A 16,457-nucleotide genomic window follows, 5' to 3' on the forward strand; every position below is an offset into this window, starting at 1 on the left:
AAGAACTAACAAAACAATCAGCAAGATTTAACAAGTACAGAACTGACAAATATTAAAGATAGTACTGCATAGTACTATGCAAAGGCACTGGACTGAGGCTTTAAAACAGAACGCGGGCAGAAGTGTGCGCTCTCTTCCTCGCTGGCCAGGGTGGGGTGCGGAGCACTTGTGGGACCCCGGGGGCTTTAGCCCTGAGAGCAACACACAGACACACAGGCTGGGAAGGTTCCTCGGCCCCAAGGGCGCAAGCAGCTTTGGGCGCTGGGGCCCCACAGATGGAGCTTCCCCTGCACAACTGGCTGGAGTGATCAAGCAGTGCACCCCAGGCCCTGGGAGAGACAGAAAGCTGCAGAGACGATGGTGACTCTGGAACCCACAAGTGTGCACGAGAGACAGAGAGAGAGAGAGAGAGAGAGAGAGAGAGAGAGCGAGCACGCGCCTGGAAGCTGAAGACCCAATCGTGTAGCCACCACGGGCTTCTAAAGGACAGATAAGAAATGATGGGAACTTCTGGGCATCGTTTGGATTTCAGTCTTCTTGGGAATAAGGGGATTTCTGTTTATTGTAGAAGAGAATGGCTTGCAGCAGGGGAGACCTCAGCTCCCCCTGTTCATAAACACCTCTATCCATCCTCACCTCTCTCCATGTCATGCTTGGGCATGAGGGTAGGCGGCCAGACCCCAGGCTGCTCGGTTACAAGCATACATCTAACTGCGATTCTAATGTTCTTAAAATATAAAGTTACCTCACATCTATGACACTGTTGGATAAAGCTGGCAACATTTACAATGAAATAAGGACCTGAAAAACTTTTCAAATGGTCCTGACTTTTCTCAGTAAAAAATACTGGAATACAGGTTCTAAGAGGTGTGAAACTGATGTCCAGTTAAATTATACCTATTGCACCTCACAAGTTAGGGAAAGGAGTAACTTATCTCAGACACCTGGTGAACTAGCCAAGATAAAACACTGGGAGGAGAAAGCTCCATTCGCAAAAGGGTATATGATGTAATTGATAAAAGAGTTTACTGAAATAAATCCAAGAGGCAAACCAAGAACTGAATGTGCTTCACCTGTTCACTGGGCTTGGGTTCATATTCTCAAAAGAAATATGCCATCAGGTCAATGAAAATAAATAGTTCAAGTAATAAGATTATGAGCCATAGAAGAGTGATGATATATATTTACTGTGTTTGTTAATCCAGCTGATGAGCAGATGAGCAGGTGATAAGGAGATCTTAGAAATTATCCTGGGAATGATTCTTTCAAAGACTCGATGTCTCCTCTCCATTAATAATATACCACATGGTACCTAGTTTACGGTTTCATCATTTCACTTGGTCAAAACAGATATGCACATATATCTACTTTTAAACCACAAGTAACCTAAATTTCACAGTAAATTAGATGATTCTGCATGTCATCATATTAAAATCAATTTTTTTACATTATGCACTATTGGATTTAGCACTTTTATGCTTTCTAATACAAAGTCTGGAGAATTCCTAAAAGAAATGGTTAGACATTGTACTTTTCACTATCATAACAATACGAGCAAAACTTTTTACAATCTCTCGCATTAGGTCTAGAAATTGCTTCCTCATTGGGGGCCTAAATGCCTCTGAAATATTCCTAGATAAAATCCCAAATGGACAAAAATTCAACTTAGGTTTTTTAGGAATGGCAATAACAAACAAAAACACGAATTTATAGAAATGGGCAGAAGATACCAGGAAGTTGAATAATACTAATTTTGTGATTATTAATATCTTACACACAATGAAAAACAAGTATTCTTTAATGACAGCAGCTTGTATTTGTCAGCTCTTCCCAGCTTTCTAGGAGCTTTTAAATTCTTCATTTTAACAGGTCCCCCCAAATAACTCACAAAGATGAGCAAGGAACAGTCTTCTCCCCACTTTATAGACCCAGGAACCATGAAGATTAGGTAAACTGTTAAATAACTAGATGACAAAGTCACGCCTTCTACACTCCGATCCAGCATTCTTCCTACCACATGCTAGTAAATATGAAGTTATTAAGTATCAACTAATAGTAATATGATTATTTCACTTCAGGAGTCTTCTAAGTATATGGATGCTTCTTAGTGTTCAGTTAAAATCCCTAAATAACTACCTTCCAGAGTTATCTTCAAAAAGGAAAACTCATATACAGTTTGCCTAAATATGAAGACACTATAATTGCACTGATTTGATATCATCACACAACATCCTTCTGCCACCCCCCACTTGTTTTAACCAGGGGCCAAACAACAGTGGGCAGCTAAGCAGGCCAGCTTACTTTTCCGAGAACTCTCCTCTCAACTCCTCACGCCAATCACTGACTTATCTACAACACGTTGGAGAACTTATGAGAAATGGGTGAATATTTTTCAGTGCCTTTTCTTATACCCAACAGTGATCAATGACAAATTCAAAAGATACAAATGTGAAATGAAAAAATAAAACTTCAAGCAGAGTAATGCTTGATGGAGGCAAACTACGACTGGGTGGGAGGAAAGCAGGTGCTGAGTGAGTCACCTAAAACTTTCACTCCCACCCACTGGACTCAGCGAACACCGGCTAACCCTGGCAGGCAGAGAGCTCTGGAAGGACAGATGCAAAATAAGTAGCATTGCTGACTGAGTGGTTACTCTGTGCTAGACCCTCTGGCAGGTGTTTTATGACAGTGGTCCCCAACCTTTTTGACACCAAGGACTGTTCTGTGGAACCTAAGTTCTGCTTGCTCACTCACTGTGGATGGGGTGGGACAGAAGGAAGCGGAGTTCGGGCGAGCTTTGCATATGGCCCAGTTCCTAACAGGCCCCGGACCGGTTGCGGACCTCTGCTTTGTGAGATTTGGCTCACTTAACAAATTAGTGAGGTGAGTACTAATGTAGCCTCGTTTTATAGCAGAGGGAACTGGAGGATTCAGTAAGGTGCTGCTCTAAGAGACGCAGCCGGGAAATGCCGATTCCGATCCAAGCCAGCTCTAAGCCAGAGCTCTGCAACCCACACCTCATGGGTCAGTTCCAGCCCGCCAGCCCATTCAGTTCAGCCCTAAGAATGGTGTTACATTTCTAAATGGTTGGGGAGAACAAAAAATCAAAAGAAGAGTATTTCAAACGTCCGAGTCCGTAAGTTGAAATGCGGTCACATTTGTTCATTGATATATTGGCTGCGGCTGCTTTCACATTACAAAGGCAGAGCGGAGGTGACTGGGACAGAAAGCAGACATGGCCTGCAAAGCTGAAAATATTTACTATTTGGCCCTTTACAGAAAAACGTGCTGACTTCTGCTCTAAGCCATTTCACTTCACGCTTCTTGAACACCTCTACTTGGATGTTTTAAGAAATATCCCACAATTAACATATCCCACATCAAACTCCTAATCTTCACCACTACACACATCCAGATCCATATTTTAAGTCTTTCCTTATGGGAAATCCATCCTATGTAAAAGCCATACACCTAGAGTATCTTCAAGTTCTTCCTTTCACACATGATCAAAACCATCAGCAAATCTCATCAGCTCTGCCTTTGAAATATCCAAACATACTTCTCTCCCTCCACTGCTCAGCCCCCTGGCCCATGCCTTCACCGTCCCTTTTTCTGAATCGTTTACGAGGACATTTTTTTGCTTCATTTCTTGCTCAAGATAGCAGCCAGGACACTCTTCTGCCCACAAAACACTGGCCCTTCTAAACGTGCCAACCACGCTCCCACTTGAGGGTTCTGGGGCCCCCCATTATTGCAGACCTCTTCCCAAATGCCATCCTGTTGTATTCAGACAGGCCCTCCCTCTCCATCTGACCCCAAACCTACATGCCTAGGCCCTGGGACTGCTTTTCCCTTGCGTTATTGTTTGCCATATCATCTCAAACTCCCATGAGATATAGACACTGGGTTTAATTTCAACTCCACGAGGGCAGAAGTTTGGTTCATTTTCCACAAGAGTGTATCTCTGGCGCTAGACCAGGGCCTGACATACATCGGGTACTTAACAAAATACCTGCTGAGTGAATGAGTAAACAGTCCCTACTTAAAAAGCAGCACTCAGTTCAGGGACATAGAGACAGGTGAATGTATTCAACATAGAAATAATTGTACTGAATGGGGTTTAATAATGTATTTCTTATTTTACCTACTTTCTTATTAAACATCCTACTCTAAACAAACCAAACCTTGGGGGTCTCAATCAACTGGGAGAGAAAGCTAGCATTGTAATTTCGTGGTCTATATATGAAATTATTCCAGACAAATCTACTTCATTGCAGAGGGGCAGTTTACGTGCTCAAAGTCCCATTCTTACCTTTTGTTTCAGCCTTAATTTCCTCCTCTGCATCTCGGTCAAATTCTAGGCCCATGCTGACTACAGGCACTTCCTCAACTCCCCCTCCTAACTCTTCTCCCCAAGTCCTGCTGTATTCGGCTCTTGTCTACGCTTTAAAGCGACATTCATTTCTTAGCCACAAATGCAGAGAAACTGAGTTTTTAAAACACTATCATTTCGAAGAATGTACCCAAGTTTGACCAATGCATGGGAGAGTTAAGCACGCTAACAGAATTGTACACTTGAAATCTATATAATTTTATTAACAAATGTCACCCCAATAAATTCAATAAAATTTTTTTTTAAAAGGAAGAAAAAAGAAACTATGAATGATGATGATGATGATGATAAGCACTCTACTGTGTGATAAGCACTCTACTGTGTAACCCAGAGACAGTGCAGTTCCTAAACAGTTAAGGAAAAATAATGAAGGCTTGTGAGTGGTACAATGTATCAATGAACCAAGAAGGCCACCATACTCAAAACTATCACAGCAGAAATGACATTCTCTTTTGAGAATAATCTGCCTGCTTGGCTTCTTCACTTCCTGGCCACTTTTTAACTGGAAAAAAGTTTCCATTTTAATTTATTGACTTTTAAAATAAACCTATGGGAAAGCTGCAGATGTACAGAAGAGAACCAATGACAAGCGGGAGTCATACCCTCTCCTCCAGTCTAGCCAGCTGCTCTTTGTAGAATGCATCCTGCCTCTTGATCACTCGATCTTTCTCCTCCAGCAGCCTAGCCTAAAAAAAGAAATGAACAATGTACTATATTAGGAAAAAGCAGTAGCAAAGCAAAAGTCAAGTAGAAGTTACATTAGAAATAAATACAAAAAGCTGAAGACTTCTGCAAACTATTAGTCTCTGCCATAGAAAAACATTAATAAAATGATAATTGCTGGATTTAAATGTAAAGAAAGAGTCTACACTGTTTTTTCTTTTTTAACTGTAACAGCTGTGTCCTACTTTGTCCAAATGCACTGCAATATAGCAGAGACAGTTTTATTTAACTTCCCTTTTGGAGAGTAATTTCAAGGATTAATATTTTACACAATAAAACTTTGATTTTAATCTGGGCATAAGACACATGGTTATTAACTTTTCTTGAACCCAAAAAAATGCCTATGTAACATTTTGTACATAAGCTTTATCCTTGAGAATCCTTAAATCACCCAGGGAAACCTAAATATAAATACATGTATTGGTTTTTTTCCCTTTTTGATGAAGCAGCTGTCTTTAGAGGGCAAAAAAATTACTATAAATGTTTACGTGAATAATTAAAAATTAATAGTAATAAAAACAATGAAAGTAATTTTAAAATCTCTTTGCCCACTTCTAATTTACAAGATCTTATTTACAAAATAAAGACATAATAAAATATTTTTGAGTCTTGAATAATGATAAAGATGGTTACTTATATTTTTCAGATTAGTAAAATAATTCATTTTTCAAATCATTGTTTAAGTGACCTCTCTCTCTCTATCTGACAGAACAGACCTCCCTATATCACCCTAAGTTAGAAAAGCTTTTAACGTATTTTTTGTTCAGTGAATGCTGAATACATACCTGACCCGAAATATTAAGATATTAAGGGAGGATGTATTTTGGCATTCCCATCTTTGGGCCAAGCACATTATTTTTCTATTTTCTATTTTTTTTTTTTTTTTTTTTGCAAGGTGATCAAGTGTCACCTGGCTCAGCCCCTCTCAGGGTGACCACCACTGCCTTGCTCAGTTTGAGTGAACCTATTTGCACATCTATAGGTTATTGTTTTGTTACTTACTTGGTCGTCAGTGTCCTGCAGCATGTTAAAAAACAAACAGTTATTTAACAATATAGTTACTGTTTTTTCCTAATGTCAGAAAGAAACCTGAAGAAATTTGATGCATAATATCTACTTAAAATGCAAACCAAAGAAGGCATAGTGGGGACAGGGGCTGGATTTGCTTAACTTTGAACACATTTCAATGTGACTAGGCTATTAGTTCAAATAGAAGATTTCAATGAAAAGTTCATATACTTGAAAGCATATGAATAAAACCATGTACAGTATTAAGATTTGATAAAATCATATTCACATGTAAGTACATAATCTATGATGCCTTTGTACAGCACAGGGAAACCTGCCAGTCTGCCATAAATATAAAAAGTAAATGGAGAAAAATGTTTAACAAGCTAAGTGTGAAGAAAATAAACACAACTATATATATGATCTAAAGAGAACAGAGCTTTCTAAATTCAACACAGACACCCCAAAATAAAGTGAAAAAGAATGGACTTACAAGACCTTTCATAAAATTAAAAAATTATTAAACCAAACAAAAAGCAAATGACAAAAGAAAAGAACATGTAGCTGTTGTAAGAACGGTGTTGCTCAGAGAACCATGAGGAGGCAGCGAGCAGAGAAAAGAAGTTTATTGAGGGGATTAGCAAGCGGGGAGGAAGCCGTGCTGCGAATGGCCCGACTCCGGGGTCTTAGGGAAGGAGGGGCTGTTTTGTAGGGGGAAGAAAAAAGAAACTATTGAATTCAGTTGTTATCTTGCAGCTGTGAGTCTAGGGCTGATCAAGGCCAAACGGAGCCTGGGTTGCTGTACCCCACTATCATGGGAAACTCCCAGACAGCTGCAGGCGGGCAGGAGAGGGGGATGGCATGGGAACCGAGGCTGTCAGCTGTGAGTTAATGTGTCACTAACATATAGGGCACTTAAAAGATAAGCCCTCTACCTCACCCCACAAATGGCACAGACTGGTAAATCACATGCAAAAAATATGAAAAATAAACATATCGACAAAAGAAAACTCAACCCCAGAAGAAATCAAAACACAAATATTAAAATAATAAAATACCATTACAGAAATATAAAATAATATTGGTAAAGAATACAGGAAAGCAGGCTCTTCTACACACAGTAAGTCAGAATGCAAACTGGTATAACTACTGTTTAAATCAATTTGAACAAAATGTAATAAGGTTTAAAAATGTACATTCACTGAGATCTAAACATTATTTTTAGAACTTTTCTTAAGTACTTACAGCCATATGCAAAGATGTTCATGATAGGGCTCTTTAGGATTGCAAAAAAACCTAACAAACATAAAATCTAATCTAATTGTTAAATAGAAATATACTCCAAATATACAAAGTAAAAAATGAAAAAGACTATAAGCAGAAAAGCCGGTATGATCTCTTTTATTCGGTAGGAAAGGAGGAAAAAACAGACCAAAAGGAGAGTTGACAAAAATTTCAACAAAGTTATAATAAGGTGGTTTCTAGTTCATTTTGCTTCTTTCTATTTTCCAAATTAAAAATAAACATACTTTGTAGTCAAGAGACACAAGAGGCAATTTTTTCAGGTGAGGGAACTATTCTGTTCCTTGATTATGCTGGTAGAAAACTCACAGAATTTTGATATTATAAAGAATGAATTTAACTACATAGGGAATACAAATTAAGCACACTAAAAGTTATGAAAATAACTACATATAAATATTTGGATGTACAGTAGCTGCACCAATCTGCATTCCCACCAACAGTGCAGGAGGGTTCCCTCTTCTCCACATCCTCGCCAACACCTGCTGTTTGTTGATTTATTGATAGTGGCAATTCTGACAGGTGTAAGGTGATATCTCATTGTGGTTTAATTTGCGTGCCTCTGATGATTAACGACATTGAACATTTTTTCATGTGTCTACAGGCCCTTTGTATGTCCTCTTCTGGAGAAGTGTCTATTCAAATCTTTTGCCCATTTCTTAATTGGGTTGTTCGTCTTCCTGGCATTGAGTTGTATTAGCTCTTTGTATATTTTGGAGATTAAACCCTTGTCAAATGTATCATTGGCAAAAATGTTCTCCCATACAGTGCGTTCCCTATTCGTCTTGCTGATGGTTTCTTTAGCTGCACAAAGCTTTTCATTTTGATGTGGTCCCATTCATTAAATATGAAACTCCCTTTTGACTCAGCAATTCCACTTCTGGAAATACAAGGCCTGTCCAGAAAAAGTCCACCTATTGTTAGTATAATGAGAAGAGTTTGCATGACATCGATGTAACCTGGTAGACAAGGCGAGTGGACTGGCATGCGGTGTATGAACAATGACGGCTTCACTGTACTAGTCAGTGGGGCAGTAGACACTGTTGAGTGAGCATGTGCACTGTGTGGCCGTTGTATTCAAAATGACTGAGCCAAAAGAGCAACAAATCTGCATCAGATTTTACATTAAGCTTGAACACTCCCCTGTGGACACTATTCAGATGACTCAGAAGGCCGCAGCTAAGGGCAAATGGTGACTGGCAGCTTCATCACAACAATGTGCCTACTCATACACCATGTCTTGTGCAGGATTTTTTGGTGAAACACCAAATCACCCAGGTGACTCAGACCCGCTACAGCCCAGATTTGGTGCCCTGTGACTTCTGGCTTTTCCCAAAACTAAAATCACCTTTGAAAGGAAAGAGATTTCAGACCGTCGATGAGATTCAGGAAAATACTACAGGACAGCTGATAGAGATTGGGAGAACTGCATGAGGTCCCAAGGGGCCTCCTTTGAAGAGAATTGAGGTGCCATTGTCCCACGTACAATGTATCTTATATCTTGTATCTTCTCCAATAAATGTCTCTATTTTTCTTATTATATGACTGGATACTTTCTGGACAGACCTAGCATACCTCAAAGATCCCAGCCCACCAATACAAAAAATACATACACGCCCCTATGTTCATAGCAGCACTATTTACAATAGCCAAGATTTTGAAACAGCCTAAGTGCCCATCAGTGGATGAGGGGATAAAAAAGCCGTGGTACATTTATGCAATGGATTCCATGCAGCGGTAAAAAAAGAAACTCTTACATTTTGCATCGGCATGGATGAACCTGGAGAAAATTATCCTAAGTGAACTAAGCCAGCCAGTGGAAGACAAATAGTACACGATCTCAGTTATATGTGGAATCTTATGACCACAATAAACTAACGAACAGGACAGTAACAGAATAGACAGACATCTGCCGAAGAGGGGGTGTAATGGGGGAGGGGGTCGAGATGAAAGATGGTGAAGGGATTAATCAAAGAACATTTATCACAACTCAAGGACAGGGACAACAATGTGGGAACTGCCTTGGGGTGGGGAGAGGGTGGAGCTGAGTGAGGGAGGGGAAGGGGAGAAAAGTGGGAACAACTGTAGCCCCTAATTTAGATAGATAAATAAATAAATAAATATGTCTTTATTACTGTTAATATGCTTACCACTTGGCTGGTTTTACATCTAGGCATTTAATCCTACAAAATACTAAGAAAAGCATAAAAGGATTTATATCTAAGAAAATGCAGACAGCATTATTTAAAGCAACAAACACATGGGAACAACAGAGGTTTGTGTAAATGAGATCTGGTCCAACAAGAACATATCGATTATAAAGATTTTAGGCCATCCATAATGATCAAACATTGAGAGCCATTAAAAATAATGCTTCAATAGAATAATTGACTTTTTAATTCAAAACTATTACTTTGGGGAAAAACAGGTCATAAAATAGAATATATAGGAAGTTCCTGATTTTGGCTAAGAAATGGGGGTTAGGGGCAAAAGGGAATGAAAGGGAAAGTTGAGTGCCTAATTATAAGGACATGGAAAAAACAATAAGTATGCTAAGAAGTTAACAATGGACATGATATGCATGATGGGATATATTTCTTCTTTGGACTATCTTCTAGTTTCCAAATTTTTATAATAAATAATTATTACTTCCCTAATCAGAAAAATATCTTTAAAGTTTTTTAATTTATTGATTTTGGAGATGGAGGAAGGAAGAGAGAGAAGGAGAAACATGATTTGCTGTTCCACTTATTTATGCACTCATTGGTTGCTTCTTGTATGTGCCCTGACCGGGGATCAAACCCGCAACCCTGGTGTATTGGGATGACGCTCTAACCAACTGAACTACCTGGCCAGGGCCAGAAAAACATTTTAAACATTAATATCACATATATTTATCCCTGACTATAAGATGAAAACATATATGAGGCTGACAGTGTGAGCTATTAAGTAACCATATTAACAACCGAAAAAATTTTAACAACTTAAGTTACTTATAGCATGGAAATTATTTTACCAACTAAATCCTTAATGTATTAGCACTTGATTCTGTCTCCCATTCAATGTATGACATTACCCACCTGTGGCTCTTAAAACACTTGCACTAAATGTTTCTTTTGTTCGTGTACAGTTAGGTACACAGTGAATTTTTTTGGTAACTACTCCTACAGGAATATAGCTTGAGCCTACTGAGGGCTACTGCAGCCAACAAAGCTAACATTGTGGGGCTGACTACACCCTAAGTAAAGGGTATACAGAAGCATCCTCATCTACATTTTCAGACGAAATCCTTGAAAATTTTAATGCAACACGCCAGAAGATCAGATACGGACACTAAAAAGGAACCACTTCCAAAGACCTGAAAACATCAAACTATAGTCTAACTTCCCAAATCCTTCCTTTGACGGCCAGCAGGATCAATAGTCCGAGACCACTGGGGAGAATAACAAACAAGAAACATGGCTACGCCACTTTAGTGGCGCACCGCTCTGAAACAGTTAATGTGATGCTGGGAGGGAAAGTCACACAAGATGAATCCTAAAACTTAAATAAGCCCACGATACCCTGGCTACGCTAATAGCTGTCGAGGATGGAGAGTCACACTCAACTCAAGGAAAAGCGGCAAACCAAGCACAAGGAAATGAAACTTCTATGTGTCACACTAACAGATATTAAGTGACCATGTGCAACCAAGTGGAGCCCAACATTACTGATTGTTACAGTACAATTACTTCTTAGGAAAAAGTGAATATAAAAAGTCTCCCCCCACCTCCTGTTTGCTGTTCCTCCCACTACAAGAAATGTGCACACTAATTTTCAGATCCTGTTAGACTTGGGATGAAATGACTGGTTTTGAAAGCATGACAGAAAGAGCTTCCATGCTTATGGGAAAAAAGAACGCTCCACATGCAAGAGAAACAAAGAAAATAAGAAAATCAAGTTTTCTTTAAGAAACTCGACACATAAACATGTTGGCAGCTAGACTCAAAATGAAGCATATATGTATTTATTTCCTTAAAGACTTGCCTCTTTTCAGAAAAAAAATTGAAAAGTTTATGTACTTACAGCCTTCTCTCTTCATTTTTTTAAAAAAGATTTTATGTTTAGAGAGAGAGGAGGAGTGGGAGAAAGAGAGGGAGAGAAACGTCGATGGGAGAGAGGAACAACAATCGGTTGCCTCTTGCATGTGCCCTGACCAGGGACTGAACCCACAACCGAGGCATGTGCCCCAACCGGGAATCGAACCGGAGACTCTTTGCTCTGTGAAACACCCAACTGAACCACACTGTTCAGGGCTCCTCTCATCATTACTGATTTTACTTTTTTATTTCAAAAACTACTTACTTTTGCCTATGCTTTCTTTTTTTCAAGAGAATAAAAAGATAAGCCTCAAAGTAGCAGAGGACATAATTTGAAAATGTCTTTGAAAGTGTTCACCAAAAAGGATAAAAAGGTCGACAGAAGAAAAAACTGGGAACTTTACCTTTCCTCGTACTGTCTTAGGTAAATCTTCATAGCAAATTCTTTTTGGCATAGTAGTTCAGCTCCGTTAGGCCTGGTTGCTTCTAGGCACTGAGGTCTCTGTCGCTCAGGGTTCACAGCATTTGGAACCCAGTGACATCACAATCTCTTAGCTCAGAAGTAGAACCTGTTACTTCATGCACCAAGTACAAGACATGTTAAGGAAACATTTGGTGCTATGGAAAAGCTTGTACATTTTAAATGACAAAGTTCCTTGAAATGTCAGTGTTCAATTTTAATAGCTCAAGGTAGAAACTAGAGCAGGAACCTGCTCAATTTTTCCATGGGATGATATTATAAAGCCAGAGATTACTAGGATTGAGAAAAGGAAAGAAGTATAAATCAATATAAATAGGAAATCCTTATAATTCATTTCCTGTCATCCTAAATCTTGTAGAAAATCTGAAACACACATATAATGGACGAAGGAAAAATTTCATCTTTCACAATAATATGGATAATCTGTGGTAGACAAAATAAATCTATCTTTCTTACAACTCACACAGGCAAACAAGAGCAGGGAAAGGAGCTTTATTCCTTCTCAATTCCACATAAAGGACAATATATAGGACACTAATATAATCATATGCTAACATAAAACAGAGAACTGAAATATCCAAGGGGGCTGAACCATAAACTTGTAAGGTGGTATTACATTTAGAAGCTGTAGAACATGATCACTGTGAATATCAATTGGCCATAACAAAATAATTAAAGTAGCCATATATTCAATTGGCTACATACTAGACTTCTGTTATAAATGAGAAATTACTTGGGTTTCACTGAGCTTTTATCAAGTAGCATTAATAAACAAAGATTTATACTCAGAGCATTGTTTTCCAAACCACACCAGAAGGTGAGATTGTTAAGATTGTCAAGTTCATCTCGGTGAACTTAAATGATGCCCAACCAATTGTCAAATTCAGTGTACTTTGCAATAACTACTTATAGGCAGAAGCATAAGCTATGAGCAAACTCCAACGTGAAATGGTAAACCATACTATGTCCACTAACACAGTAATGCCTGATGGAAGTTGAATACAGACCAAGAGATGAAAGACAAAGACTATTCTTTCAATAAAGGTCTTTATCCTAAATCTGGAACTCATACCCAAGACCCCAGGATGTGATCAAATCCATTTGTTTCTGTTTGCTCTGTGTTCCCCAAAGAGTGTCAAGAACCACGGTCTACATGTCGGATTTTTACACTGATAACATACTGGAACAGCCTACTGAGTATGTCCTCTGCCACTTCTGGGGCACATCTGGAAAACAACCTACGTGGTTTCTGTGACACCACTAGTACCACACTCCTCTAAGAGCTGTGACAACAAAAATGTTTCCAGACATCGTCACCTGTTCTCTGGGGAGCAAAACTGCCCCCAGTTGAGAACCACTTAAGATTTAAGAGACTCGTTGGTTGTCTCAGGACAACTATAAACAGTCTCACCTGCCTCAGGTGAGCCTTTCCAGCAAAGGAAGCACTTAAGAGAACAGAGAACAGGTACTTCATTGAGTGCTACAGAATGCACTGTATGAGTCATTTTGGACCGACTTGCTAATAAGTTTGTGTTGAATAAATGTCTATTCATATTGCAGAATTGGGTTGGAGGCTTGCTTGCATTACAACTTGGTTATAACTGGGTACCAAGGTTGCACTGTGAAGGTAAAATGCATAGGAGCAACAAGAGTTGCTCACATACATGTATCCTAATGAGAGAGGAAACTGGAAATTTTAATTAATTACTTTTGACCTAAGGAAGAAAAGCATACAACAGATACATCAGTTCTCTCTTTTCTATTGGTCCCTGTAAGAACAGATTCCATGTCACATAACATATAAGATTGTGAATCCATGCAGTTGATGTTCCTTCAGGCAGAACTGCTTTTCAGTTGACATGAACTGGTACTGGGTGTTTAACATTTCTTCTGCTTGGGCAGTGACAATGACAGACCTGTTGTTAAATATTTTATCTATCATTCCTGAAAACAGGCATACTGTGATTCCATTATAATGTACAAGTTTCATGTTACAAAACAACATGATATGTCAACATGAAACTTCACTGTGACTGGTGCTGAAACATGTCACCTCATCAGCTCAGTGTCGTATGTTCTGTGCTTCTCGCCAACATTCATTAAAAAAAAAAAAACACTGACCATGATACCCAGCACATAAACATGAAATAAATACTGAATCAAAAGTGAAACGAGCTATTAGGGTTTCAGAGTTCTCAAGTGAGCAGCTTTATTTGCTGTAATGACACTAGCCTCAGCTACTACACGTTTATGAAAGACACAAGTAACTGTCAACACAGATCAACTCTTGAACACCATGTTAAATCTAATTTGGCAATTAAAAAGAAAACAAAGTTCTAGGAGACCAAGATCAATAAAATAAATAAGGACTCTATGTCACAGATCATTAATAAGCTTAGAAACTTTAAGAATAAGAATTACAATTGCAAGAGGAAAAAGCAGTAAAAAGGGCCATTTTAATTAAACTACCATCTAATTACGTGGACTTAGAGCAGGAAGGGGCTTTTATTTTCAAATTCAGCCACAGAATTGACTGGTGTTATTACCACTGAATGTTCCCATTACATGGAAAGCAGAGTGGTCTCAACCCTAGACCTCAGCTGACATGATCCTGAGTGGAAAGGAGCACTAGGCATTTGGAATTATGTAACTTAAGGTGCAATCACACTAAAAAGTCTCTATCGTCTTTCGTAGTCCCTTGCTATATCACGGTTCACTTATCACGGCCTCACTGTATCGCGGGATTTTAAAAAATATTATATTTAATTATTTATCACGGATTTTTCGCTATATCGCGGGATTCTGTGATACTGTATACATATGTTGTTAAAGTTACATAGGTTTAAGAGTGTAGAATAAATGTAAGGTTCCTACTTCACGGGGGGTGGGGTGGGGGGGGTCTGGAACGTAATACCCGCGATAAGTGAGGGAATACTGTATTCCATATTGTGGAGAATAAAACTTCCATTTCCAGGCACATGTGTGTGTGTGTGTGTGTGTGTGTGTGTGTGTGTGTGTGTGTGTGTATATATATATATATATATATATATATATATATATATATATATAAAATCTGTTTTACAATGGAAATTAAAAATCACAGAGGCACTTACACGTAGAGATGCTAGCTAAACTGCCCTATCTGTGTGAAGGTATTTGTATCACTGATCTGACAAATAAATTGAACAACAACTTGGAGACAATTACTGCACCGCTACTGAATTCCTATCCTTTGTATTAGCTTGTATTTGTTCAATTTAAATTTAGATTTCATGTTCACACTATTGGGACCATTTGGCCAGTCAGTCTTTTCTCTTGCAATCTATTTCACATTCAGAGCTAAGAAAACAAATCCAGTGATCACCCAGTTCATTTTATAGGCAGTAAGTAAGGCTCCAGGTTCCTTGTTGCCCATGGGAATTTTTTAAGGTCATGAAGAGAGTACATTCTGGGATCCCTGACTCTTGACAGCAATGGACTTACCATTTCTCCCCGACCTTCTTCCTTTTCATGTTGGCTTGACTTTAAGGGAAGACAATGTAAAAAAGACTAATCAAGCATTTGTAGTCTTTTTCAACATTACTCAACATAAAGAGGTTTTTAAAGATTTCCTGTAACACTTAATGCAGAATATCCTAAAAATGTCTCCAGAACCAACTATGTACTATGTCAGCTCAGGTCCTCTGGGATGCAGATGCTGAGACAGAATCAGAAGCACGAGAGATTTACTGGGGGGAAGGACACAGGGTAGAAGAGGCAGAAAGCAGAGCGAGCCTGGGAGTATGCCATAGGTCTGGTACCCGTGATGGGAGATGAAGCAGGAAGGAGACAACAACGCAGAGCTGAGAAAACCTCGGTCAGGCCGATGCGGAGCCCCCAGAGCAGAGACTGCCGGTCAGAGGAGAACTGGGTTAAGCAGAATGACCCATCATTAAAGATGGCTGCTAAGTCATGAAACCAGGCAAGTTACTTCATCATTTGGGGTCTGTTTTCATCTTTGTGAATCTAAGGAGATGAGCTAAATAATATCTAATATTCCAATAACATTCAAATGTTATGCGTTACATTTACCATAACATTTCTTCAATTAGCGATTCATTTAGTATCAGTGCTATAGCTGGATCAGAGGAAATTCAATACACATGCCTGTTCTGCCACCAACCTGCTAGGATGCCACAAGCACACCTTCAACAGCATTCAGAAACTCCCCCGTGTATGTGGCGCCTGGTTCCCTGTGGCCGCAGCGATGCTCCCTCTCTGCTGACTTGGCACCAGGGATGGGTTTACAAGGACTGGAGGAGGGACAGGGCTTCGCTCGCTCTGTGTTGCTGATCAACAGTCACCGGGCCGTTTCCTGAACCTACCACTGCCTGGCAGGTTCAAAGAACTGAGATGGGGGGTAAAAGGGGCCAGTTCCTAAAACAAGTTCAACTCACTGCTGCTCATGAACTCAACTGGTTCTCATTCTCTG

General features: G+C 39.3%; 1 protein-coding gene across 3 annotated transcripts in view; it reads right to left on the reverse strand.

The window, feature by feature from the left end:
- Positions 1-16,457, reverse strand: part of CHCHD3 (coiled-coil-helix-coiled-coil-helix domain containing 3) — a 266,376-nt gene that overhangs the window by 89,151 nt on the left and 160,768 nt on the right. Inside the window, exons 5-6 of one of the 3 annotated variants that reach the window (XM_090286805.1) lie at positions 6,119-6,133; positions 4,996-5,079 (exon numbers count right to left, since the gene is read on the reverse strand). The exons of 1 other annotated variant lie outside the window; for it this stretch is intronic. In XM_090286805.1, coding sequence (XP_090142931.1) covers positions 4,996-5,079; positions 6,119-6,133 — 99 coding nt within the window. The remainder of the gene's footprint in view (positions 1-4,995; positions 5,080-6,118; positions 6,134-16,457) is intronic. One more of the 3 variants, XM_090286806.1, reaches the window with a different exon arrangement.

The sequence above is a fragment of the Furipterus horrens genome, unplaced genomic scaffold (assembly GCF_987537825.1).
Source record: "Furipterus horrens unplaced genomic scaffold, mFurHor1.1.pri manual_scaffold_9, whole genome shotgun sequence".
NCBI lineage: Eukaryota > Metazoa > Chordata > Mammalia > Chiroptera > Furipteridae > Furipterus > Furipterus horrens.